The sequence below is a fragment of the Mesoplodon densirostris genome, chromosome X (assembly GCF_025265405.1).
Source record: "Mesoplodon densirostris isolate mMesDen1 chromosome X, mMesDen1 primary haplotype, whole genome shotgun sequence".
Taxonomy (NCBI): domain Eukaryota; kingdom Metazoa; phylum Chordata; class Mammalia; order Artiodactyla; family Ziphiidae; genus Mesoplodon; species Mesoplodon densirostris.
In genome coordinates this window covers 51,711,620-51,738,438 of record NC_082681.1, presented here as the reverse complement: position 1 = coordinate 51,738,438, position 26,819 = coordinate 51,711,620, and the positions used below count along the sequence as shown (strand labels likewise).

At 39.6% G+C, this 26,819-nt stretch overlaps 1 protein-coding gene across 5 annotated transcripts; it reads left to right on the top strand.

The window, feature by feature from the left end:
• The first annotated feature begins 322 nt into the window (after positions 1–322).
• CSTF2 (cleavage stimulation factor subunit 2) lies at positions 323–26,622 on the top strand. Of its 5 annotated transcripts, XM_060087375.1 has the most exons (16): positions 323–403; positions 1,738–1,816; positions 2,157–2,326; positions 3,353–3,489; positions 3,985–4,104; positions 4,198–4,335; positions 6,675–6,798; positions 9,869–9,934; positions 11,640–11,702; positions 14,217–14,276; positions 14,922–15,063; positions 15,852–16,027; positions 16,190–16,482; positions 20,123–20,233; positions 21,548–21,673; positions 23,829–26,622. In XM_060087375.1, the coding sequence occupies exons 1-15, from the start codon at positions 346–348 to the stop codon at positions 21,668–21,670; spliced, it is 1,860 nt and encodes a 619-aa protein (XP_059943358.1). In that variant the 5' UTR covers positions 323–345; the 3' UTR covers positions 21,671–21,673; positions 23,829–26,622. The 5 variants fall into 5 exon arrangements, with proteins under 5 accessions (XP_059943358.1, XP_059943360.1, XP_059943359.1 ...); XM_060087377.1 differs by lacking the exon at positions 9,869–9,934; XM_060087376.1 differs by lacking the exon at positions 14,217–14,276.
• The last annotated feature ends 197 nt before the right edge of the window (positions 26,623–26,819 follow it).

The following is a 26,819-nucleotide window of genomic DNA, read 5'->3' as shown; positions in this document are numbered from 1 at the left end:
AGCCGCCGCCGCCTCATTATTGTGGTCGACAATTACTTGCGTTAGCCTAAGAATAAAATGAGTAATACGGAATTCTGCATACTAAAAGCCTTCAAATCAGCCGAGCTCCAGCTCAGAACCAAGTTATTCTCAGGCGGGAGCCCAGCGCGGAGGAAGCGGAGGGAGCAGCACTCTCGTGGATGTAACAAGTGCCGGCTGTGACGGAATAACGCCGGGGGAGGGACCCTGCGTCCCTCTGGCCCAGGAGTTTCCGGCTCACGCGCCGTACGGAAGCTTGTTCGGCGCTGGGCTCACGCGCCGTACGGAAGTGTGCTCTGGCGCACCGGAAGCCGCTGGAAGAGAGCGATGGCGGGTTTGACTGTGAGAGACCCTGCGGTGGATCGTTCTCTACGTTCGGTGTTCGGTGAGAGGAATTCGGTGGAGCCAAGCATCGGGGAGGGACAGAAAAAGACAGGGATCGGCGAGGAATGCCCCCCTGCACCTCACAGATCGCCGCGGGAGCTGGTTATGGGTCGGGCTTGCAGCTCGACCTGCCTATCCCATAGGGCGGCCAGCCTGGTGGACTCGTGGGCAAAGTGATGCTCCCCTTCCCCCGAGGTTTCGCAGCCTTTTCACGATGTGGCTGATGAAGTTAAACCAGCGTTCAGCTTATATGCGTTTCTCGTTTCATGAGCTTCAATTATTATCCAGAAGCGAGGGCTCATGACAACTGTCCCGTACTACTTCTCACCCCCTGTCCCAGAATACAGGTTGTGTGCTGAGGGTATAGATCCTTGTGTCCACTTCCCGCCCTCTCATAAGGGCTTTCATCCTCTGCTTTTTACCCGTTACATTTTAGTTCGTCGTTAGTGGTAGCGACTACCCGGCGTCTTAAGGTGGATTGTAAATAAATGAATGAATGAACGACTAAGACCTCATCGAAGAAATTTTAAAGAGGGTGGAGTCTATTCTGAGTAATCTTTAAAGCCAAAATAAGTTGTTTATTTTAAAGTATGTGTGGTGATTTTAAAGCATCTTTTGGAAGGAACATGACAAAACAGTTCAGAATAAATTTTTTTTTACGGAAGTATAGTTGATTGACAACAATCTTTAAACATCCTCCAGTACATTCATGGTCATTCTCCTTTGAGTGCGTGTATATGTAGAAATACGGACATATGAGCCGGCTTTAAAAATTATAATATTGACATTTTTAGTAGTTATTGATAAGACTTAAACACCTTCAGGTAAATACTAATGCCTAAGTATTTATTTTCACCATAGTTAAGGAAAATCTAACACATGTCAGTTAAGTCTGAAAACTGATACTTAGGAGTGCCTACACCTTTTGTGTTTAGTCTAAGTGGTTTATTTCTCTTGTAAATAAAGTCAGCAGACAGGATTGAAATCTTGTCTAAGGGAGTACGGTGGAACCAGGATTGGAGAAACAGTGTATTTGAACCAGTTGTTACATTTTATTTTTTTTAAACATCTTTATTGCTTTACAATGGCGTGTTAGTTTCTGCTTTATAACAAAGTGAATCAGTTATACATATACATATGTTCCCATATCTCTTCCCTCTCATGTCTCCCTCCCTCCCATCCTCCCTATCCCACCCCTCTAGGCGGTCACAAACCACCTAGCTGATCTCCCTGTGCTAAGTTGTTACATTTTCAGTGATATATGTAGATACTTTCTCACTAAAGATCTAGGTTACAAACTCAGAATTTTGATATGTTATCTATTTTCTTCCTTAGTGGGGAACATTCCATATGAGGCTACTGAAGAGCAATTAAAGGACATCTTTTCTGAGGTTGGACCTGTTGTTAGTTTCAGGTGAGATCCCCTTTTACCACTTGGTGGAAGTTTCTTTAAAATCACCACAAATTTGGCCCTTAGTAATAATGACAAGCCTTTTACAGGTGAGTTTTCACATGCATTCTTCTTGTTTGTTTGTAACAGCTTTATTGAGATGTAATTCACATACCATACAATTCACATTCATTTTTACTAAAAGATACATTTTTTCACTTAAAAAGATGTGTAAAAAGTATTTCAGTGAGACAGAGTGGTAAGGTTATTTGTCTTACGGTAGATCAAATTAGAACTTGGCAATGTTAGTGGGAACCCTGTGTGTATGTAACATTTGTGCCTGACACTTGGTTCTGCTCTTCAGGTTGGTATATGATAGGGAGACAGGAAAGCCAAAAGGTTATGGCTTCTGTGAATACCAAGACCAGGAGACAGCACTTAGTGCCATGCGAAACCTAAATGGGCGCGAATTCAGTGGGAGAGCACTTCGAGTGGACAATGCTGCCAGCGAAAAGAACAAAGAAGAGCTGAAGAGTGAGTATAAACCCAAGCTGTGTGCAGCGTGAGTTAGTAAAGATGTAACAATGAAGATTTTCCACTTAATGATATGTTTTAGCACCTGCTGAAATGGTTATCAGCCACACAGCTTCTTTACCTGACCCACCTGAGGTGCCTGTATTAGGGAAGTGTGTATCTTTGAGAAATAAGGTAAAGTTGACTTAAGTCCTTCGATTGCCAAGGAGTTGATTTACAGTTGAAGATGAATTACAGGTTTACCACGCCATTAGTTATGTTAACTATGTTAGTGTTTGCCACTCCTGTAATTATGTTGCCAGATGTGTAACTGATGGGGATACCGAGGCATTCTCATGGCTTTTTTCATGAGGTAATAAATCCAGAAATTCCATTTTGAAATTAGAATTTTTTTTCTATTTGAAACTTTTGCTTCTGAAATGACTTGTGAAAGGAAATGGATATCCCTAGTCCCTAATTTATGTTAACATTGTTTACCTATACAGTCCTGGTCTCAGCTTTCCTTTGAGAGTAGAAAATATACTTTGTCACTTTCCTCCACAGAAATAAAAGACTTGCAAGTCACTTATTTCTTTTCTTTTTTTAAATATTTATTTATCTTTAGTTGCTTTGGGTCTTCATTGCTGCGCATGGGCTTTCTCCAGTTGCATTGAGCGGGGGCTACTCTTTGTTGCAGTGCACAGGCTCCTCATTGTGGTGGCTTCTCTTGTTGTGGAGCACAGGCTCTAGGCACATGGGCTTCAGTAGTTGTGGCACGTGGGCTCAGTAGTTGTGGCACACGGGCTTAGCTGCTCTGTGGCATGTGGGATCTTCCCAGACCAGGGATTGAACCCATGTCTCCTGCATTGGCAGGCGGATTCTTAACCACTGCGCCACCAGGGAAGTCCTGCAAGTCACTTATTTCTAAGCTCCAGAAAATTTAAAGTTATCAACAGGTCCTTACAGCAACCCTGGAAAGTAGATACTTGAAATGATTTAGCTCTTTAATTTGCCTCCTTAATGTTTTTGTACTTTCTTCCCAATCAGGCCTTGGCACTGGTGCCCCTGTCATTGAGTCACCTTATGGAGAGACGATCAGTCCTGAGGATGCCCCTGAGTCCATTAGCAAAGCAGTTGCCAGTCTTCCACCAGAGCAGATGTTTGAGCTGATGAAACAAATGAAAGTAAGAGGAGGCATTAGGTTATGGAAAATCATAGCATATCAACTCTTCAAGGAGTCATTGATGTTAATGGAAATTAACATTGAGTTAATGGAAATGATTTCCTGAGCTCCAATAGAAAGTGTGCCTGTTGACCAACATTTCTTGCACCTTCAGTATTCCATATGTGCACAGTGTATTCTATATTTCGTACAAAGAGCTTTCCATTTTTTGTACACAAACACACCTACACAATCTGGCAGGGTTTTTGTGGCCCATAGATATCAAATGTAGATGTTAAAATGTGGCTTTTTTCCTAAATGGTGGTATTATGGTATTTGAAATGCCTCTTCCTTCTCTTGCCTGCCATGACCAAGATTTTGTGTGCTATGTAAAAACTGATAATAGCTTTAAAAGCCTCTTGAATATTACATTTCTCAGATGGGAATAGCTCTAAATCACTGTCAATTTCTGAGTAATAAGTTTTGAACCTGTTGATGAATCTGTTTATCTTCACAGCTGTGTGTCCAGAATAGTCCTCAGGAAGCACGGAACATGTTGCTTCAGAACCCTCAACTGGCTTATGCTTTGCTACAAGCCCAAGTAGTGATGAGAATTGTGGATCCAGAAATTGCCTTGGTGAGTGCTTCTGGTTCTTTCATGGAAATGCTAGGGTAAACCTTGAGTGGGGTAGAAACAGACAGCTCATAGACTTGTCTTTTCACTTTTTAGAAAATTCTGCATCGCCAGACAAATATCCCAACACTGATTGCGGGCAACCCTCAGGCAGTCCACAGCGCCGGACCTGGCTCAGGATCCAATGTGTCGATGAACCAGCAGAATCCTCAGGCCCCTCAGGCCCAGTCTTTGGTAAGACTTTATCCCTTAACATTTTTTAACTGCCTTGAAAATGTCATTTTCAGTTTAGGAGGATATAGTGGAAGAAGAATGGTGAGCAGCCAGAGATGATAATTTCAGTTTCCAGGCATAAAAGCAGTTAACAGGGTTGCAGAGTACATGACATCTGAATGAATACAGATTTAGTGCCAAGTTTGTAAAACAGAGATCCTTCCTTTATGCCCTTTTTTTAAAGCTGATTTTGTGTGTATGTGCATGTGTGGCACTGTGGTTGGCACTTTGTTATTCCATATGCATTATCTCGTTTAATACTTAGAGCGGTTGTATGAGGTCAGTGCTCTTCTTATCTCCATTCTTACTGATAAAAAAGTAAAGCTTATTTTCCAAGTGTGACACAAAACCCTGAAGCCATGAAAAATTGGTATATTTGAAAACTGAAAAATTTCTGAACAGAGAAAAAGAAATAAACACCAAAGACAAATGACAAGTTGGGAAAAAGTATTTGCCACACACGTGATGGACAGCAGGCTGATTACCTAAGGGCCGTTAGTCATATTCAAGAATGTTTATTGCCACATTTTAATAGTGAAAAATTGGAAACATCCTAAATGTACAGCAATGGAAGAATGGTGAAAATGTGGTATATTTATCCAATGAAATACTCTACAACAGTTGAACTACATGTGTCACCGTGAATGACTTTCAAAAATGTAGTTTCATATAGCAGTTAAGATGAACTAGGATACATGGTGTCAACACAGGTAACTCAAAAGCATAATGCCATACAGAAGTGAAAATAAGTGAATGTGGAAATATTTCCAAAATACAGGATGTATGTGTCTGTATATATCCCAAGAACATGTTGAGTGAGTTGCAAAGAATACGTTTAGTATGTAATGGTTTACATAAAATTTCGAAACATCTATAAGAATTCTTAAGTGGTTGTCTAAGAAGGGGATACAGGATGCAATGGGGAAGACCATACAGGAGATTTCAATTATATATGTGATTTGTTTCCTAAGCTGTGTGGTTATTTTATTCTCTATACAACTTATATGTCTGAAATTTTTTATATTAAAAAACACCTCCTATAAATTAGTAAGAAAATTACCAATAACCCAGTAGAAAACTATGCAATGGACATGAACAGTTCATAAGAATGGAAATACAAATATATATTAAATGTATGAAAAGTATTCAACCTCAAAATAAGATAAATGTGAATGAAGTACAATAAGCTATCATTTTTCACCCGTTAGATGGGCAGAGGTAAGCAATTTGGACGGCTCATAAAAAAGTTATGGTGAGGGTCAGCAAACATCTTCTAAATGGCCAAATAGTAAATATTTTTTGGCTTTGCAGGCCGTGGAATTTGTCTTAACTACTCAACTCTGCCATTGGAGTGTGAAATGAACCACAGACAGTACATAAACCAATGTGCATGATTGTGTTCCAGTGAAACTATTTATGAAACCAAGCAGTGAGCCAGATTTGGCCCATGGGTCATAGTTTACCATCCCCTGCTCTGATTCAATAAATACTTTTTCAGAAATAGAAAGGAAATAAATAAAGGTCCAGAGAGGTTAACTGCTCCAAAAATAACAATCTAAGTGGCAAATCCAGGATCTGAACCTGGTTCTGTCTGACATCATAACCTGTTTTCTCTTAACCACTTCGCTATACAGTTTCCTATTTTCTATTCTAGAGTTTTGTTTGTGTTCTCTGAGAAGATATGTGATTTTTAAAATATTTATATATATCTTAGTTTTTATTTTTCTATTCCAAGGGACTGCTCAGTTCTTTTGGGAATACACAAATGAAAACATAACATTCCCTTTTCCTCCAGGAGCTTTAATGTAGCATTAGAAAAATTTTACATCCCCCTCCCAACTAGAATTATTTCTGAGGACAGTGATGAGAAAAGATTGGTCAAAGAAAAAATGTAGACTACCAGCAGTTCTGGTTTCTTTTTTTTTTTTTTTTTTTTTAGAGTCCTCATTTCTTCTTGCGTTCAAGACACTTTTTAAAAAAACTTTTACTGCCAGGCCCTCGTCTCTAAGTCAACAAATAGGTGCTATATATGGCCTCACCACACAGATAAGACTTGTCAATCTCTGCTTTTATAATATGGTCTGTCGTAATCGTGTTCTGTGTAACCAGGCTCATTGCATGTATTGCAGCTTCTGTTCAAAGTGTGTTATAAATCTAATGCTGCATGAGACGTGCTGTCAGAAAAGGGTATTTGGTAGAACATTTGGGGGTGTCAATTTGAAGAGTTCTTTTAGGTCATAGACTTTGTGTGTTGAGTCTTCACAGGGGCATATACATACTCTGGTTTTTCTCTTGGTCAGAGTGGAATGCATGTCAATGGCGCACCTCCTCTGATGCAAGCTTCTCTGCAGGCTGGAGTTGCAGCACCAGGGCAGATACCAGCCACTGTAACAGGACCTGGGCCTGGTTCCTTAGCTCCTGGAGGTAAGTTTTTGTTTAGAATTTTCACCATTTTGGTATTTTGCTAGAGTTTTGTTATAGCAAATGGCATAGTGTAACCAAATTATTATGTGGCAACGAGATCTTGATATTAAACTAATGTATAGCTAGGCAGTATATATCCTAGGTGGAAGAAGTAGTTGATTTCTTATATACACATCCTATATGTCTGATTATGAGAGCAGAGGAAAGAACAGTAAATTGAAAAAGTACAGTAAAATTCCAAGTTAACAAGGGGAAAAATAGAATGAATGGAAACTAGACCAAGCCAGCAAATATAGAGAAAAGGAAATGACATTGTGAAGTAAGTAATAATAAACATAGAGTTAAGATAGAAGGAATAAAATCTCATATAGTCATTATTCTGCTAAATGTGAATGGACTGAATTCTCCCACTAAAAGCCAGACTGTCAGATTAGGTTAAAAAGTACATGCAGAAAAAAAACCAGAAGCAAAATGCCTGGTTACATTTGTTATTATATGTAACAAACATAACATTGGATTTCATGAAATATAATTAGACCAAACAACAAAAGGAAAAAAGAATTCTAAAAACTAGTATGTTCACTAAAATTGTGTATATAGGAATTAATATTACGCTTGTAGCTTTTCGTCATTTAACAATCATAACTTTAAAAGTTATGGGTGAAATAGGTGATTCCCCATATAAAACACCAGTATGAACATATGATGTGTATCAGTATTTAAAGTTTTTTACACAACAAACTCACTTCTTGTTAATTTATCTAATCTGGGTTAGATTGACTACAACACAACTGATAGGCAATAATTTGGCCTTAAATTGTTCTGGTTTATAGAGAAATAGGTTTAAAGAGCTAAGTTGACAGGGAATGGGAGAAGGGATTTTCAAATAAATTTCAACAAACTCACGATTTTCACTTATCCTATAGAGTTACCATTAAACTTCAATTATCTTTCATTGAAAGAAATAGATTCTGTGTTTTATACATTTTTTTGTGTTATAGGTACCTAGCTTACCTTAAAATACCACAAGTTGTAATGTGGTCCTACTACACATGACAAGTGTGCAACCCATGACATATGCAGCTCATTACATGAGTTGAAAAACACCCAAACTGGTCTATACCCTGTTCAGTGAGACAAGTACACGTCATGCACTTGGATGTCACAGCAATGTCAAGTTGCTATAAAAGTGTCTACTCTCCATTTCTGTAGTTAACAGTCATGAACTGTTAACATACAGTGTGGATCACTGTCATCTGTAGACAAAAAATAAGTAAGGATGTTGAGAAATAAAATAATGGAATCAATAAGTTTGATTTAATATGGAAAGGGAGTCTTATATCTTTTGATTGGAGAATATACTCCCCCCCCCATTAAAAAATGACCATGTGCTTAGCCATAAAATAAAAACAAATTTTAAAATGTAGAGATTTTGGGCTTCCCTGGTGGCGCAGTGGTTAAGAGTCTGCCTGCCAATGCAGGGGACACAGGTTCGTGCTCCAGTCTGGGAAGACCCCACATGCCGCGGAGCGGCTAGGCCTGTGAGCCATGGCCGCTGAGCCTGCGCGTCCAGAGCCTGCGCTCCGCAATGGGAGAGGCCACAACAGTGAGAGGCCCGCGTACAGAAAAAAAAAAAAAAAAAGAGATTTTACAGGCTGCATTCTCTGATTATAAGCCAATAAAGTTAGAAATAAATAATTAAAAGGTGACTGGAAAAAACCTTTACTTGTAAAGTTAAGGAACATATTCTTGGTAATCCCTGAATTAAAGAGGAAATAAAAAGAAATTTATAAATTATCTAAAAGACAACAAAAAGTAGTACACTTCATACAAAAAAGTGCAGGAAATAGTGAAAGCAGTACTTAAATGAAAATGAATACCCTTAAGTGCCTTATTAAAGAATAAAGGAACTCTGCTAGTTCTAAAGTATTAGAAAAATAATTTTTAAAAAAACCGAGGTACCAAGAAGAGGGAATTAATAAATATAAAAGTTGAAAGTAAGTGTAAAAGGAATTTAAATAATTGAATTTTCAAGTGATATTTTTTATGCATTTATAGCATTTATAGTTCTGAAGTTATTGAAACTTAAAACTTCACTACAATTTTTGAGATACCCTGTATGAAGCTCTTTGGCAGTTGATGAGAAGGGGGAACAAACTAGTATAAAAGTAGGCAAAGAAAATGAGTAGGCACTTCATAGAAGAGCACATCATAGAAGAGCAAATCCAAGTGGCAACAAAAACATTCATTTATATTCAGGGGATTTCAAATTAAATAACGAGATTTCACTTTACTTAAACCCATCATACTAGCAAAAGTTTCAGAGATGACACTTAATTTTGGTGGGGAGAGTGGTAGTATACATTGCTGGTGGAAATCTGAACTTTTTAAGCCTTTTAAGAAAGTAGTCTCACATTAAAAATTCATATACACTTTGATCCACCAGTTCCACTTCTGGGAAGCTAGTCAATATAGATAAAAGTGCCATTATATGATAGTGTAGTATGATAAATTACCCATATTGCCTTCTGCCATTGCTTTCCTCAGATTCTAAATTTTTGTATTGTTTTGATGAGTGGTCTGAATAAATCATAGAATGTTATGGCTAGAAGAGAGCTTTGAAATCATTTAGACCTCAAATGTTAGTGTGCATTAACATCACCTGAAGGGCTTATTAAAACACAAATTGCTGGTCTCCACGCCCAGACTTTCCATTTCAGCAGGTCTGAGGTAGGGCTCTGAGCTTTGCAGTTCTGACAAGTCTGTGGTGATGCTGACGCTGCTGGTCTGGAGAACCACATTCTGAGAAAACAATGTTCAGATAAACTCGTTCACTTTACAGATGAGGAAGCCTGAGGGTATGTTAATTTTATCAAATCAGTTGTTCAAAATGACAATTACCTAGTAGCATTGGTAGGGCTAGCACAGACTCAGGTTCTTAATTCATGGCTCTTTGGTGCCTGGCATGTTAAATGGGATATGAGAATGTGACATGTATTGTACTTGGATATTTTAGGTGAGTATTAATGAACTGCAAACAGTTCAGTTTGTCTTTTCTCCCTACTCGCAGCATGTATTGTTCCTTTGAGGAAAACAGAATTATTGCTACGTGGGAAGGACCAGACAAGGACATATGGTACATGTTTAGTCTTTGTATAGCAATCATAGCCCTGCTGGTTAGAGTAGACCTGTCATTCTCAACACTATTAGACCCAGTGGCTCCTTTTTGTAACATATCTTGCAGTGACCCTTTACTATACCGAAATGAAATGCACAGGTGACATAGCATACTTAACATGGCTTCCAAAAAAAATCAGTATAGTTACCCTAACTGTAATATAAAGGAGAAGTAAAAGGAAATTAATTTATAGTAAAATAATATTATAAATACGCAAGTATTCAAGCACAACTACACTAGAAAACAATAAATAGCAGTTAGATGCTTGCACCAATACTATAAAAGTAAAAGACAGACCCAGGTATGTTGTTTTGGCAATTCAGATACCACAAGGACTGTTGACATTGATGATGTGATTTTCTGAATGGTGAAAATGAAAACTCTTGGTAAAGTTCTTAACAAAACTGTAGCAGGGTAACTGAGGACATGGGAAAAGACGTGACCCAAGAGTCGGCTCACCTAACAAGCTGGGTGCATGAGAATGTTTCAGGACTGCAAGCAGTACTGATTGCTCTGGGCACTGACCACACATGTCCTTGGTATAATCGGGAACATAAGAAAGTAAGGAGATGCATTGCTTAGATGTTCAAGGACGACACAGCCTGTGCTAAAAAGAACCTTTTTGTTTTGGATAAAACTTAAATAAATACGCTATAGTGGACTGAGGGCTTTGCTGTTTTGCCTGAGCGAGCAGCAGCCCTCTACCACTGTGCTTTAATGCATACATCTCGTGTGTTGGACTCATTTTCGTCCCTGCCTGAACAACTACAACACAAAACAAGATACAATACACATAATTTACTCAGTAATTGCATTCTTGGAAAATTCAATATGTGTGTGTGTTTGTGTGTGTAAAAACTGGGCAAAGGGGCCTCCCTGGTGGCGCAGTGGTTGAGAGTCCGCCTGCCGATGCAGGGGATACGGGTTCGTGCCCCGGTCTGGGAGGATCCCATATGCCGCGGAGCGGCTGGGCCCGTGAGCCATGGCCGCTGGGCCTGCGCATCCGGAGCCTGTGCTCCGCAACGGGAGAGGCCACGACAGTGAGAGGCCCGCATACCGCAAAAAGAAAGAAAGAAAAAAAAAAAAAACTGGGCAAAGAAGTGCTTTGTTTACAAATAAAACAGACAAGATTTAAGTTCAGATGACTATAAAAAGGTTTTCATTTGTGTGAATGTTTAGCAAGACGTTTGAAAGTTTTGCAAGACAGGGTGATCCTTGATTTTGCGGAACTGTCTCATACGTTGCAGGACATCTAGTATCCTGTTGGCTTCTCATAAAATGACAGGCGTGCCCCCACAAATCTTTGTCACAACTGCAACAGTATACCCACCCATTTACAAAGTACGCTGGGAACAGTAGTGCCTCCTGTGGGAGGAGGTACGTGGGTAAGTGCCGTTGTTCTGTATTACAGAACTCCCTGCCAAGGTTTTGGTAACCAGTGAGGTTATGAATTCTTCTTTAACTCACTTTTCTGTCACCAAAGGCTAAAGTACAGTAACAAACTCCATCTTCTATATAACTGCATTGTTTAGTGGTAGTTATGGTCTTCCTTTATAGGTTTCTGCTTGTGGGGCAGAAAGGAAATTTGTTAACTCAGCCACTGTCCAGATTTTTCCCTACTGTCCTATTCTGTTTTTTTTTTTTTCTGCCCTTTATCTTCTAGGAGGAATGCAGGCCCAGGTTGGAATGCCAGGAAGTGGACCAGTGTCTATGGAGCGGGGACAAGGTAAATAAATATTAATGTCCGATTAATGTGGACTAGACATGGAAATGTTCTATATCTGCACTATCTGATATGGCAGCCACTAACCACATGTGGCTATTCAAATATTAAATTAATTAAATTGAAATTAGGTAAAATGTAAAACTCAGTTCCTTATTCACAGTAGCCACATTCTGAGTGCTCAGTAGCCGCATGTGGCTAGTGGATACCATACTGGATATTGCAGATATAGAACACTTCCATCATTGCAGAAAATTCTGTTGGGTAGCACTGTCTCGACTTCTATCTAGTGATTCAGAGCCCAGCTCTACAGGAATTGATGATGAAGCAAATGGATCCTTTGTTTCTATTTAATTTATGTTGCCTTTTCCTGATAGTTTAATGCCTCTACTTACATGTTCTCACTCCCTCTATGGGGATCTGAGTAAGGAATTGTAATTATGACCATGTAATACGTGACTGGGTATGTGGAAGACTAAATTTAAACCCCAGAGAAAACTGGGAGGGGGTCACAGGTCTGTGAAGCCTGCTTGGTAAGTGTATGTTATACTGTAGCAGTAACACTGGATACCACAGCGGCAGCCGCTCCAAAATGTCCACGTTATTTCTCTATGTTACTGGAGTTTGAAGAAAAGAAAATGCAGTGATTCGGTTGAAACCAACATCAGGAAGAGAGAGAGTGAGAAAACTGAAGGAACTAACGATAAAACTGAGCGCATCCTATAGGCCATGCACTTTAATTGTCATAAACAACCTTGTGAGTTAGGTGGCAGCACCTCAGTTTTCAGGTGAAGAGCTGGAAGCTCAGAGTTCTGAGTTACTTCCTCAAGGGGACATGGTAAGTAAATGCTGGTATCTGAGTAATGTGGCCTAGGCTTGGTGCATCCGTCTTCTTTTCCAGCTAATAAGTGGCAGAGCTAAGATTCCAAAGTCTCTGACTCTGAAATCTATCCTCTTTCTGTCAATCACACTGCTTCTGTTTCCTTCCAATGTCTTCTGTTCTTATTCATTGTGTCCTTGTGATGAGAAAGAACTGCTTTGGACAAGTGTAGGGAAGCTTAAGTTACTTCTTATTAGCATATGATCTATAAGTAAAACCCATTAAAATTTTTTTTAATTTATTTTTTTGGGCCACACCATGTGGCTTGCAGGATCTTAGTTCCCCAACCAGGGATTGAACCTGGGCCACGGCAGTGAAAGTGCTGAGTCCTAACCACTGGACCACCAGGGAATTCCCCAAAACCCATTTTTTTTTTAAAGCAAAATACTAAGATATAGGCCTATGCACTGTACTCCTTGTCTATGGTTTGTATACTGATATTGGCTGCTAAAGTGACTGAGCTAATAATATTGTCAGGCAATTAACAGTGGAACAAGCTCTTTGTCCAGATACCTCATCTGAGCAGACCATGCTGTTATGCTGTTGTGCCCCACCCCCCTCGGCTGCTATCAGTAGATCTTGTATGTGCCCCAAAGTATTTTTGCAGTAGTGTGAAGGAATTAGAAGTTTCAGTCATACCTCTACCTCTCCCCCAGCCATCAATAAATCAAACTTTGTTTAATACACACTTCCACAAGACATCTTCCTTGATACAGTTATCTTCACCTTTCTGGTCAAAAGTTAACAAAGGGAAATGACTTGAGTTTTGAAGGTATTTCAAGGATGTCTTCATGAAGAGACAAAATGCGACCTTTCTTTTATACTTTTCCTTTAGTACCCAGCAGAGGAAGCAAGAATCTTTCATTTGTACCCAGTTTGTCATTCTTTTCCTGCAATCCATGCTTCTTTTACACATTTGTAGTGTTGAAAAGAGACAATGAGATGTTTAAGAAGAGACTTCTTCTTGCCTTCTGCCACCTTTGTTTAGTGTTGGCACCCTTGTCATCTTATTAGTCTTTATTTGCTGATGTCATGATGTTTGTTGATCAAAAACTTACAGTGGCAGAGTACTTCTTGAGGAGTAATATTCTCTTTCTTTGTCTAAAGTTCATTCACTGCATTTCCCCATTCGATAGCAGAAATTTTTGTGCTTTAAATTATGACAAAAATAATACTGTGCCACTTCTGTTAATGGGCTTTTCCAGAATAAATCTTGCCTTCCAGATTCAGTACAATTTCTTTCATTTTTTGCTTATGAAAATATGTTTACCTTCTTTGCCTAACTGGAGTTTCAGAAGCATCCTTTTTATATTTTGTTTCTCTTTTTCATACTATTATAAGATTTAAGGGGAATCCCAGTAGGAGAGGTGTAAATTGAAAGTGGCTGGTTATTCCTGCCCAAATAAAATCAGTGGCCCACAGGTTTTACCTTAGGAAGCAATCTCATCAAAGCAGAACAGTTTCAGATCCCAAAGAAGCTCATAGTTTAGGAAGATTTTGTAGCCCAGGGCAAGCTAATGAACTCTTGGCTCTTTAACTTATATGTGTAAACCTCCAGTGTCTGTGTGCCTCTGCGTGTGTGTGCAAGCTATTTTAAGTGTCTGTTCTTTCTCCTTTTGAACTTACTGCTCACCTAGGAACCCTACAGCACTCGCCCGTGGGACCCACCGGGCCTGCATCAATTGAGCGAGTTCAAGGTACCCATTGTATCTGCGGGTTTCCTTTTGCTTGTGGTGTTCAGGGTGGGACGTTGAGAGGTCAAGGGCTGCTTGGCAGTCATCCTCACGTTCGGAACCCAAAAGGGTAGTGTTTTGGGTTTTTGTTTTTTCATTTTTTCCTTTTGGGGCCACAAGCCTAAGATTGACCTCTTCACACAGGGCAGAGAACATGGATGATATGGGCATCTGTCTGAGGTTGTACTCCTTCCCTACTGGTGTCAGGAGGCTTGGATGGAATAGCAGTCTGTAAGGAAACAGCAGGTTCTTGCAGAGCCATGGCAGTGTTCACACATGCCAAGGCCCTTCCTCTCTTTTGTGACTCTGGTCCTTGAACTAAGACTGATTATAAGCAAAACCAGGAGCCTAAGTTTCTTCAGGTTGCAGTGCTAGGCCTTGGCAGGTTGCTCTCCAGTTTGTTCTTTACATAATTCCATCCATACCTCTGACATGGAACAGATTCTGCCTACACCCTGCTTCTGTTCTTGAGCTGCAAGAGAAGTCTGTTGTGGTGAGGTTTCACCCACTCTAAGGGGTCTGAACTATGTTGTCAGTGGTATATAGAGTCATTTCTTCTTGCCTTACATGTCCTTCACAGCAGTATCTCCCCGTTTGTTTCCTTGTCAGTGCCAATGCAAGACCCCAGAGCAGCTATGCAGCGTGGGCCCTTGCCTGCCAATGTCCCAACTCCTCGAGGTCTGTTGGGAGACGCTCCAAATGACCCACGCGGAGGCACTTTACTTTCTGTAACTGGAGAGGTAGAGCCTAGGTAAGCACTGACACAGAAGGAAAAGATTGAAGGAATCAGAATTTCCCCTTGCTTTGAGAACAAAGTCTTTTCATACCAGTTGCGCCTGTTTGCTTACTTCAAAAGATAATTAAATATTCATGGCCACTGTCCAAGATGAAGTACTTCCTGGGCAGAACTATGTAGTTGAGTATGTCATTTTGAACTAACCATTGCTACTCCATCCTCAGAAATTGGAAATTCTAGCACACATATCTAAACAGGAAAAACTTATATTGCTTATTGTTAGTAGTAATACTAATAATAGCAGTAATAATAATAATTGGTATTAGTGGGGATTATGCCTCTCAATCTGCTCTGAGTACTTTACAGAGATCATCTCACTAAATCCACACAACAGCCCTGTGAGATTGATACTAATATCAGTCCCATGTTACAGATGAAGAAACTGAGGCTTATAAAAGTTAAGCAAATGTGCCCAAGATCACACAGCTAATAAATGATAGAGCCTAGATTTGAACCAATACAGTAACCCATGTTCTTAAGCACCCTACTGCATATTCATTATATATAATGGATATCCATTCATTCCTCCTTAGTTTGAGTGCCCTGACCAAATACAAAATTCTAGAATACATGGATTTACATCTCGATAGCTTTCATTTGACCTGTTTTGTGTTATTCTCTTAGCATTTGTAGACTGATGTTTACATCAGCTCTTTATCTAATTTTACTGATCTTCTGGTTGACACTTTTTTCTTATTGTTTTGTTCTGTTTTAAAATATAACATTTTTTTCTCCATCTCTAGAGGTTACCTGGGACCACCCCATCAGGGTCCGCCCATGCACCATGTCCCTGGCCATGACAGCCGTGGCCCACCCCCACATGAGATACGAGGAGGGCCATTAGCTGAGCCCAGACCTCTAATGGCAGAGCCAAGAGGACCCATGCTAGATCAGAGGGGTCCACCACTGGATGGCAGAGGTGAGGGGAAACCACGTCACAAGGCTGACTGGTAGTTGTGGGCTCATGTTGAACGTGCTGTCTTAGGCTCCAATCTGGGATACAGAATGTTTATTTGATTGTTGGTTATTATTGCAGTAAAGGTGGGTAGCTACCCAATGGTTTTCTTGCAACTTTTTATAGGTGGAAGAGATCCCCGAGGCATAGATGCACGAGGGATGGAGGCACGAGCCATGGAGGCAAGAGGATTAGATGCTAGAGGATTGGAAGCCCGTGCAATGGAGGCCCGTGCAATGGAGGCTCGTGCGATGGAGGCCCGTGCAATGGAGGCCCGTGCAATGGAAGTCAGAGGAATGGATGCCAGAAGCATGGATACAAGGGGCCCAGTCCCAGGCCCTAGAGGCCCTATACCTAGTGGAATCCAGGGTCCCAGTCCAATTAACATGGGGACAGTTGGCCCCCAGGGATCCAGACAGGTATATGTAACACTCACTTCTCACTTGTATGTGAAATCTTGATCTATTCAGGAATTGATTATTGAGGCTGATTATTACTGCTTTCTGATTTGGGTTGTTTTCTCAGCTTTTTGGGGAAGATTAGAATCTCCCTTCCTTTAGTTTCTGTGTTCCTTAGTGTGGTGGTTTTCTGACTACCAGGATTATAGTCCAAAAGTGTAACCTTGTCCCACAATTTCAAATTCCATTCAGAGCAGAATCCCTGATTAGAATCTAGGCATGGATAATTTGAAAAATCTCCCCCAAATGATTCTAATGTATAACCCTAAGAACCATTGCATTAGAGCATATGAAGAGCTATTAGTGGTCATTTAGCTGATCTTAGGTTTGCAGAAATCTATTTTAATTTACTTTCATCACATAGCCTAAAGTGAACAGTGGAGTTGAAAGGCGATTTACTAATGCTTGTCTTAAAAGCTGTGCAACTAAATTCTTATCTTTTCTTTCTCTTTATTTGGCTTTCTCCAGCTATGTGTAATGGTGGTCTATGATTGTCTATGTGTTCTTATCTCCATCCTTTTTACCCTCCAGTTGGTTGTGGGGAGGTAGTACATGTGTATCTTTCCTCTGAGTTTGGTCTGTTTTGTTTTGTTTTTCCGCTAACACCTTCGTTTCACTCTAGCCCTTCCACCCTCATTTTTCCTCAATGTGACTTCCTCCTTCCTCTATGTACTTCTTTATCTCTTCTCTCTTCCATATGCTTCTGTGCCTTACTTCCCCTTGTGTGTGTGTGTATGCACAAGAGAGAGAACTGTATTGTCAGAGCTGGAATGGAACATGTCAGTCACCCAGTTCTCTCATTTTATAGGTTTGGAAACTGAGACCCAAGAATTCAGGTGACTTATCCAAATTCACACAACTAAAAAGTGGCAGAGCAAGGAATAGAACCCACTATTTTTTCCGCTATGCTACTCTGTCTTGTTATCTGCACGTTGTATATGTATGTCTATCCCTCCTCTCTAATATGAAATATGAATATGTTGCTTTCTGATATGTGTAGAAAAAAACTGTTTTCTATTGTTTTTCAAGTTTCACTTTTAAAAAATGTGTTTGTGGGCTTTGATTTTTATCATACCCTCTATGGTCAGTAGCCTCATAATAAAAATGGGTTTTATGCTTTCAGTCAGTCATTCAACAAATATTTATTGAGCACCTACTATGTACCAGACAGAGCTATAGGTACTGGGGATATAGCAGTGTGAACAAAACGAAGTCCTGCCTCCATGGAGCTTATATTCTAGTGGGGAGATAAATAACTACGTGATGTCCTTATATAGTTCTGTCAATAATTCTTTGGAGAAAGATGTCGAAAATAATGGTTGGAAGACCATTTATCAGTAATTTCTTGTTCCTTTATCTGCTAGTACTCGAACTCATTACTCTAATATTACGTTTATTATAGTTTTCATTAGTAGATTCTATAAAGCCAATTAGATCTGAGGTAGAGAAAATAAAAACTTTATATTCAAACTTTTAAAAAATTGTTTAATATGTTTACGTATAAATAAATATCTAAAATACATTCACTCGTACAAAAGATATACAGTAAGAACCTCACTTCCTCCTCGTACCTGTCTCCCTTGTGACCCCCATCTCCTATAGATAATCACTTTTATTATAATGTATCTTTCTAGCAAATAAGAATATATATTCTTATTTTTGAAAATATGAATATACATGTTTTCTTACTTTTTCCTCCTTTCACTGTTCTGCACCTTGTTTTTTAACCTAACAATATGTCCTTAACTCATAATTTTAAAACAAATTTTAAAATTAACTTCAGTCCACCTAGTTGGAAACTTGTTGGTAAAAGGCTTATTACTAGGGTGATTATATAACTTACTATCCAAACAGGGACACATTTGAGAGTGCTGTTAGTAATTACTGTGGGGCAGAAGCTTAAACCGGGACTGTCTTAGCAAACCTGGTTATGTGGTCAGCTGTATTATTACTTGAGAGCCTAGAACAGGCTCTTCTGGAAACTTTAAATGGCCATTATTAAATGGTTAGATCACATTATAGTACCTCAAATTAGTATTTACTGAAGCTTCAAAAAGTTTGTTCTCATAGAGTTTTCAGGTCTGTAACAGCTCATTAAGGTTCAGACTGGTCTCCGGATTCAGTATTGATAAAGAACAGAAAGTGATAATATTCTAGCAATCTGTACAAAGCTGTACTAATGCTTCATGGCTCTGGTGTCTTTGGGAAATTAGTTAATGCATCCAAATGAATGTTCCAGATAATAGAATTATTCAACCAAGTTTTTAAACTATTTTAATGAAAAATCATTTATAAAGTATACTATGCTTCCTTCTCTTCTTAAACAGGATACAAAAAATTATTTTGATCATTTTTGATTACTCAAGGTCATCATTAAATGTACCCATTATTGTATAGGCTATAATAGAAAGCATAGCATCTTCTGTTTTGGTTTCTGGTATCCTTCACTGTCAGGTTGTCACCTGGCTCTTCACATTGCTGTCATGATATCTGCTCCTAATGGTTTATCCACATTTCTTTCATGCTTTGCTGCTTCTCATCTGCTGGGGAAGCAGGTAACATGTTTGTTAACAATTTGTATTTAATAAGAGTACCACCTAAGCTCTGGGTGAATGCCTGAGTGTGAACATAAATCCAGCATAGGGACCTTTTAACAGTTATTCTAGGTGCTCTGAGGCCTTTTCCTTGTGTTCTGGTTGTCTTCCAAAACATTGAACCCATCAAAGATCTTAAGTACCAGTAAGCATGATATAACTGCACTTTGTTAACTCAGGTCAGTCGTGTTTCTTGGTCTGTATTTAACAGAAAGCAACTGCTGCATATTCTCTGAGGAAAGTTATAAAAAGCAAATGTTGGGCTAATAGTAGTCCTTTCCCTGGAGGCCTTCCCATCTCCTTTCTGCCTCTGCCATTATGATCATCTCTGCCTTACTTGTGGGATAGGGCCTGTGTCTGATTGAACTAGAGGTAGGCGGTATCCCTGTGAATGTAGCTTCCCCAGTGGACCAATATACGTTATTCTAGAATCTGTCGGCTTTCGTTTCTGTTTCCACTGAGTGCTAGTTTCTAGAATGCTCCCAGTTTCCCCTGTGCTTATGTGGCTGAATTTTGCTTGATTCGATGGTATCCACTTGTGCCGTGTGATACTTGTTGATGATGCTGGAGCTATTGTAAGAAATTTGTCAACTTGCTAGTTATCTCTGGCTAAACCCTGCCTTCTGCTGATGTTAAGAGTAGGAAATGATCTTCAGAGTCATTAATTTGCTTTTTTTTTTTTTTTTTTTTTGGTGGTACGTGGGCCTCTCACTGTTGTGGCCTCTCCCGTTGCGGAGCACAGGCTCCAGACGTGCAGGCACAGCGGCCATGGCTCACGGGCCCAGCCGCTCCACGGCATGTGGGATCTTCCCGGACCGGGGCACGAACCCGTGTCCCCTGCATCGGCAGGCGGACTCTCAACCACTGCGCCACCACGGAAGCCCTAATTTGCTTTTTTAACTCATATCCACAATCAGATATTTTTTCCCATTGCTGTTATTACTGGCTTCTGGTTACCTAAATGAGAAGTACCGAAAATCTCTCCTCATCTCTCTCTGTGCACATAGGTCCCAGTCATGCAGGGAGCGGGCATGCAAGGAGCGAGCATTCAGGGTGGAGGCCAGCCTGGTGGCTTTAGTCCTGGCCAGAACCAAGTCACTCCGCAGGACCATGAGAAGGTAAGTAATGCTGTCCAGCTGCCTCCATATGCACGAGTCTTTTGGAGTCCTCTTATCACAGTCACCATGTGGAGGTCCTGGGTCTTCAGAGTCCCTTTAGAAGTGGTGTTTTTACTCTTAGAACTCTTCATGATCTTGTCACCTGAAAATCTGTGGGCTTGGTCCTAAAATTCTTAAATGGATGTATGTGAATGGCAGCTTATCTTACATTTCAACTCATCTGCCAGTAGATTTTTTGTGTGCAGCCCTGATTGACCTAGAAATCCAAATCCCTTTCTTCCTCCCTTTTTTACCTTATCCCTAAAAACAATAGCAGATTCCCCATGAGCATATCTTTCTGTTTCTATATTTGACCATTGTAGGGAACTCATATCTGATGGAAAGGCTAAAACTTGTGAAAAGGAGGAACTTTTTTTAAAATTTATTTTATTTTTGGCTGCATTGGGACTTCGTTGCTGTGCGCGGGCTTTCTCTAGTTGCGCGAGCGAGGGCTACTCTTCATTGCAGTGTGCGGGCTTCTCATTAGCAGTGGCTTCTCTTGTTGCGGAGCACGGGCTCTAGGTGCGTGGGCTTCAGTAGTTGTGGCACGCAGGCTCAGTAGTTGTGGCTCACGGGCTCTAGAGCACAGACTCAGTAGTTGTGGCGCATGGGCTTAGTTGCTCTGCAGCATGTGGGATCTTCCTGGACCAGGGCTCAAACCCATGGTCCCTGCATTGGCAGGCGGATTCTTAACCACTGTGCCACCAGGGAAGTCCCAGGAGAAGCTTTTAAAGCAGGATTAAAAACTGTAGACTTCCCAGGGCTCACAGGTGTCACCTTAGTCTGTAAGAATTTGGGGTTCATGAAGGTGTCTGTTTTGAGTCTTCTGATCTTAGGCATTGTACTTGTGTTTTTCTTTCTTTCTTTTTTTTTTTTTTTGCGATACGCGGGCCTCCCACTGCCGCGGCCTCTCCCGTCACGGAGCACACAGGCCCCGGACGCGCAGGCCCAGCGGCCACGGCTCACGGGCCCAGCCGCTCCACGGCGTGCAGGATGCCCCCGGACCGGGCCACCAACCCACGTCCCCTGCATCGGCAGGCAGACTCCCAGCCACTGCGCCACCAGGGAAGCCCCTGTGCTTGTGTTTTTCATTGTGCCTTTTCTCACCAGGTGGTTTTGGTTTTTTCTTTGGTTTGATTTGGTTTTTATTTTTCTTGGCCTGCTGTTTTTTGTGTGTGAACTATCCTTCCTCTATCCTTCCTTTTTGCACAGAAGCTGGTGGTGTTTTTTTAGCTGCCATCATTAAAACTCACTACCTTTGTTTCCTCTGCACAGGCTGCTTTGATCATGCAGGTTCTTCAACTAACTGCAGACCAGATCGCCATGCTGCCTCCTGAGCAGAGGCAGAGTATCCTGATCTTAAAGGAACAAATACAGAAATCTACTGGAGCACCTTAAAAGGTGAGCAGACTTACCCTGCCTGAGTCAGACAAGCTTCTCGTGCATTTGGGATATATACTTTCAAGCTTAACCAACAAGACTCTCCAAGGCCTTCACTCCTCTTGGCTAGACCCTTCACGCTTCAGTAGCTCAGTCCCTATCATGACAGGGGAAGGCAATAGGCATTTGTTCAGTTATTGAATGGATTGTAATCTAACTTAACCTTTCTTTCCTAATGACAAAAGTGACATATGATCAATTTAACCAAATTAATCAAATACAGAAATGTAGAAAGTTCAGGGTAAAATCTCTGCCCTCTCAATCTCATTCCCTAGATATAACCCCTAAATATAGTTTGATCGTATATTCCTCCAGAATCAGTTGTTATTTTATTCCAAAATAAAATAGCATAAATAAAATAAAATATTTCCCCATCAAAATGAAGAAAATACAAACCATTTCAATAAAACGTATAAGCATTCAGTTTCCAGTATTTATTTTACATTGAATACTTTGAGGCTAAACTATTACAGCACATAATTTAAGGTAGTGAATGTCCACCATCGCCATCAGTCCCTGTACATTTTAGAGGTTGCTGTACACTGCTGCCCTTATTTTTCTTGCTCATCAGTCAGGTAAAAAGGAACATAGTTATGTGACCTAACTTGATTACATGTATTGGTGTTTCTTTTTAAAGAATTTTTCCCCAACATCTTGTATTTCATAAACAATTCTGCTTTCTAAGAACAGTTTAAAATGTACATTGTCCCAATATCAGTTGGAATATCACATTTTGAATTTCTGCTTTTTATTCCATCTTTATTATAATTCCCATCCATGTATTATCATATGACAGTGAACTCATTTACACTAACTAGCAGTCTTTACTAAATATATTATATTTTAATCCATATTTGTAATGTTGTTAAAACATCCAAACTGGAAATACGCATTATATCTGTATCTAGACTTTAAATGACTGAACTTTAATGGGAAGCTGTCGTAGATGGATGGAGTAGACTTTCAGTATGACCAGCACTTTTAGTCCAGATACCCAAGGCATTCTATTTTCTTCAGTAAAAGTATAGACTATTATAGACCTATAAAAGTATAGACCTGTTATATTCAGAGGAATAGATATATAAAAAAAATTATTCCTCTCTTTTACTTTTTCTAATTTATTTATGCCAGAGAAGGCATCCCCTACAATGTGAGGAAATTATGTTTTGGGATAGTAGAGGTAAAAATGTTTCTGAAAGTTCTTTCATTGTGTATTCTTGCTTGTAAGATATCTCATTTTAAAGCCTTGCACATAAACCACAGGGCAAGGTTTTTTGTTTTATCTTTTATTTTGAAATAATTAAAAATTCACAGGAAGTTGGGAAAGTACGACAAAGAGCCTCGTGTACCCTTCCCCTAGCTTCCCGCAATGATAACATCTTGGGAAGCTGTTGTACACATACCTTTTTGGTTTATAGTGCAAAAGGAAGAAATTGACTTTGGTACCTTACCGTTAACTAGACTACAGACCTTATTCACCTTTTACCATTTTTACTAAACCTGCATTAATATGTGTGTGTGTGTGTGTGTGTGTGTACGCACACGTAGTTCTGTGCAGTTCTGTGTATGTAGTTCTATGCAGGGAAGGTTTTAATGTGTATTTGCTGGTATTTGTGCATACTGTAGCTGAGATGTTGGCTCTCCCTCCATCCTATACCTTGCTCATTGTGATCCAGCTCTGCTGTCACTGACAGGCTTATGTACCATTACCATCAGGTCAGTGGTTCTCAACCAGAGGCAGTTTTGCCCCCTACACGACATTTGGAAATGTCTGGAGACATTTCTGGTTATCACAGCTTTAGGGGGTATGGTGTGCTACTGGCTTTCAGTGGGTGGAGACCCGAGATACTGCTAAACATCCTGTAATGCACAGGATATCCCCCAATAACAAAGAGTTCTCTGGCCCTAAATGTCAGTAGTGTTGAGGTTGAGAAACTCTACTGTAAGGGATGATTACTTTGGGGAAGCAAGAGGCAGACACCTTAGGGATCTGTCCCTGGTGATTTGCTCATATGTGTAGCCTCCCTCCCCCACCTTTAAATTTTTTTTTCCTGATGTTTGGGGAAGAGAACTTTGTCTCCACTTCTGATGGCTTTCTCCCTACTTTTCCTTACAGGTTTTCAAAACTACCTGGCAACAAATCTGGAAGTTAATTCCATGACTTTGTTGAAATGTTGCAAAAAGATGGATACTGCATCCTAACCCTTGAATGACTCAGATTGGTGCCAGGTGGAGGACTCCCATCACCTTCTCTCAGAACAAAATCAGTTCATTCTGTTGTCTTAGTTTGTATGTTTTCTGTGACTTGAAATAAACTTTGAACACAATTTTAGTATACTGCAAATCGATATACATGACCTTTTTGCTTTTAAAAGGCTGAACACCAAGGGTGAAACCTTACATGTGTTTTCTACCCTTACTGCAGTATTGTACTTTAATATTATGTTGCCATAGCTCTGTTTTTCCTTTTAAGTTAACCATTTATTCTTCTTAATGATATTTGAGAATTTCTCAGAAACAGTGTTTTCTGGAACTTAGTTTTTGCTTAGTTTGCTTCCAACAGGAATAATATTTGCCCTTTGAGAGCTTGCTAGAACTTCTGAGTCTACTGGGAGACAATAGCATGTGCTTAGAGCTGTAAAATGGTCAGAAGGCCAACGATGCAAAGAGCCTACCTAGGAGAGCAGTGTATTTAGTTTAGAAAAATCCAAATATCAAAATGTATTTTTTGGTCAGTACCAAGTCTCTTCACATGCATAGTTTAGAGTTAAGACAAAAATGATGTATGATCACTGGTTTGAGTGTGTCAACAACACAAGAGACTGTTGACATTTTCTTGTCTGTTTTAAAACTCTTCAGTCTGGGTAGTCAACCTTAAAAGTTAAGAAAGCCACTAATTTTTCACATGTTCAAGGTGAAATAAACACTGAACAGAAATCAAACAAACAAAATACATTTCATCCTGCCTTCTAAATAATTACTAACCTACAGCCCTACCCAGTAACCAAATTTATTCTGGGAAACTAAAACACAGAAACTCTAAAACTTTTACATTTTTCTCATTTATTTTAAGAGGACCAAATGTAGAGCATAAGCTGTCAGATTGCCCATTAGGCCTGCGCCTGCCTGCTTCCTTTCAAATAGGTGTGAACATAATCAGTGCCACTGGCTCTAACCTATTGCTCTTCCAGCCTAGTATTCTCTCTCTCATAGTGGCATTAAGGAGAAACATGATTTCTCTCCATCAGGCCAACCTCAAGAGGTTAAGAGGTGCCTTAATAATTAGTAAAGTTCCACTGGAACTACTCCTGAGCCTATTTATGTTCTCAGAGTCCTAGCCTCTGGGTTAGGATTATGGTCAAGTGAATTAAAAGCCTGCCATAGGCTTAGAGAATGTAATAGCATATTGCTTACCTGTGAAGCAAAAGAATGCAAAGATAATCAACTTTATGAGAGACATTAAAATTGAGGGATTTTCTACTCTGATATGTAAACATTTACTGCAACAAAAATTTGCTGAATAAGATACTTGATATTACAACCTAGGGAGAAAAACTTGCTCAAAACAGCTGAGGAGCTTTCTGGGTATCTTGCTCATCCCCAGTTCAGGCTTAGATGTTGATTATGTGTAGGACTTATTATCATTACCTTTTCTGCCTACTTCCATGAACATTCTAGGCCTTGATATGTTGATTTTAGCAGCAGTCATATCTTGAAGTGTCAGTACATTTAGACATTAAGACCAATAGTACAGCCTTTCTCCTTAGGAACTCATTATAAGTTTCAAGAACACTAAGATTCCAAATCAACCTCACTGAAGATCAAATTATAATTTGGTCAGCAGTTGTCTAGTAGGAACCATATCATCAAGGTTCCACTGTGCATGTTCCTAAAGCCTTATTAAATTTAAATTAGCTGAAATCCGGGAAATTGGTAACAGCAGGGGTATCCCAATCTATTCCCATGGAAACATCCATTAGTATTTTTTCCTAATGTCCAGTTAATAAATGAAACACAATTAGCTACCATGAGTTCATGACCTATGTTTATTTTGTTCAAGCTAGTGACTGAAAAAATTGGTTTTACTAATCTTTCAAGTCATGTAGGTTTCTGGATAATTAGAAACAATCATTTATTCATTTTTGCTCACTTAATGGTAGAGAAATAGGTGCTATAATGTTGATTCAGTAAAAACATCCTTGTAAATCCAGTGATTTTGAATTGTCTTTGGGCACAACGAAATGTGGATTACTTTTCCTCTTTTAAGGGCCCCGATCTTCTTTCCTTCTACTGTTTCAGTGTGACTGCTGACATCCCAGAGCCAGGAGGATGGAAGAAATAAAAAGCATTTCTATAGGAGAAAGAAAAGGCATTTTGCTGATGTCATTAGGTGAATGATTCCTTAATGAATAGGTACGTACGAGCCAAAAAATGTGTTGTCAAAATTTTAAATTATCTTTAAGACTAGACATTAATAAACCCCCTTGATAAAAATGGCAATAAAGAGTCCTTGTTGACTAAATAATCATCCTAAGATGGAGTTCAAGTTTTCACAATTATTTCCAACAGAACAATGCAAGCTAATGACAACATAACTGACTTTGAATTATAATACAATTTCAATTATGATTAGCATACTTCCCAGATTTTCTTTCCCAAATGGAGAGCCTAGGTAAAGTAACAAAAGATTTATTCATTAAGCAAAGAAGAAAATCCTTCATTTTTTGACAAGCAAAAATAAGTAAAGCATAAATTGCTGTTCACACTGGATAAGACCATGTTTAACAGTAAGAATGTACATAGTGTTATATAGGGATTGGGTTCTTGGTAATTCTATGTTCGTTGTTTTACTATTTATGCTTATTATTATGTTTTGTCATTCTTCAATAAATTTTTATTTTAAAAAATCACCCTACTTAGAAATCTTCTTTGCAGGTGGGAGGGAGAGGAAAATGTGGCCCACAGTCCAGGAGACAGTAACACTTGGAATCAACAAAATCACCTGGGGTTAAATTGTGTAACTGTCAACCACGTCTCCTATCAAGGCTTGCTTCAATCATGGCATTCCAGAAGGATTTACAGTTGTTTTTCCAAGAAAGGATCCACG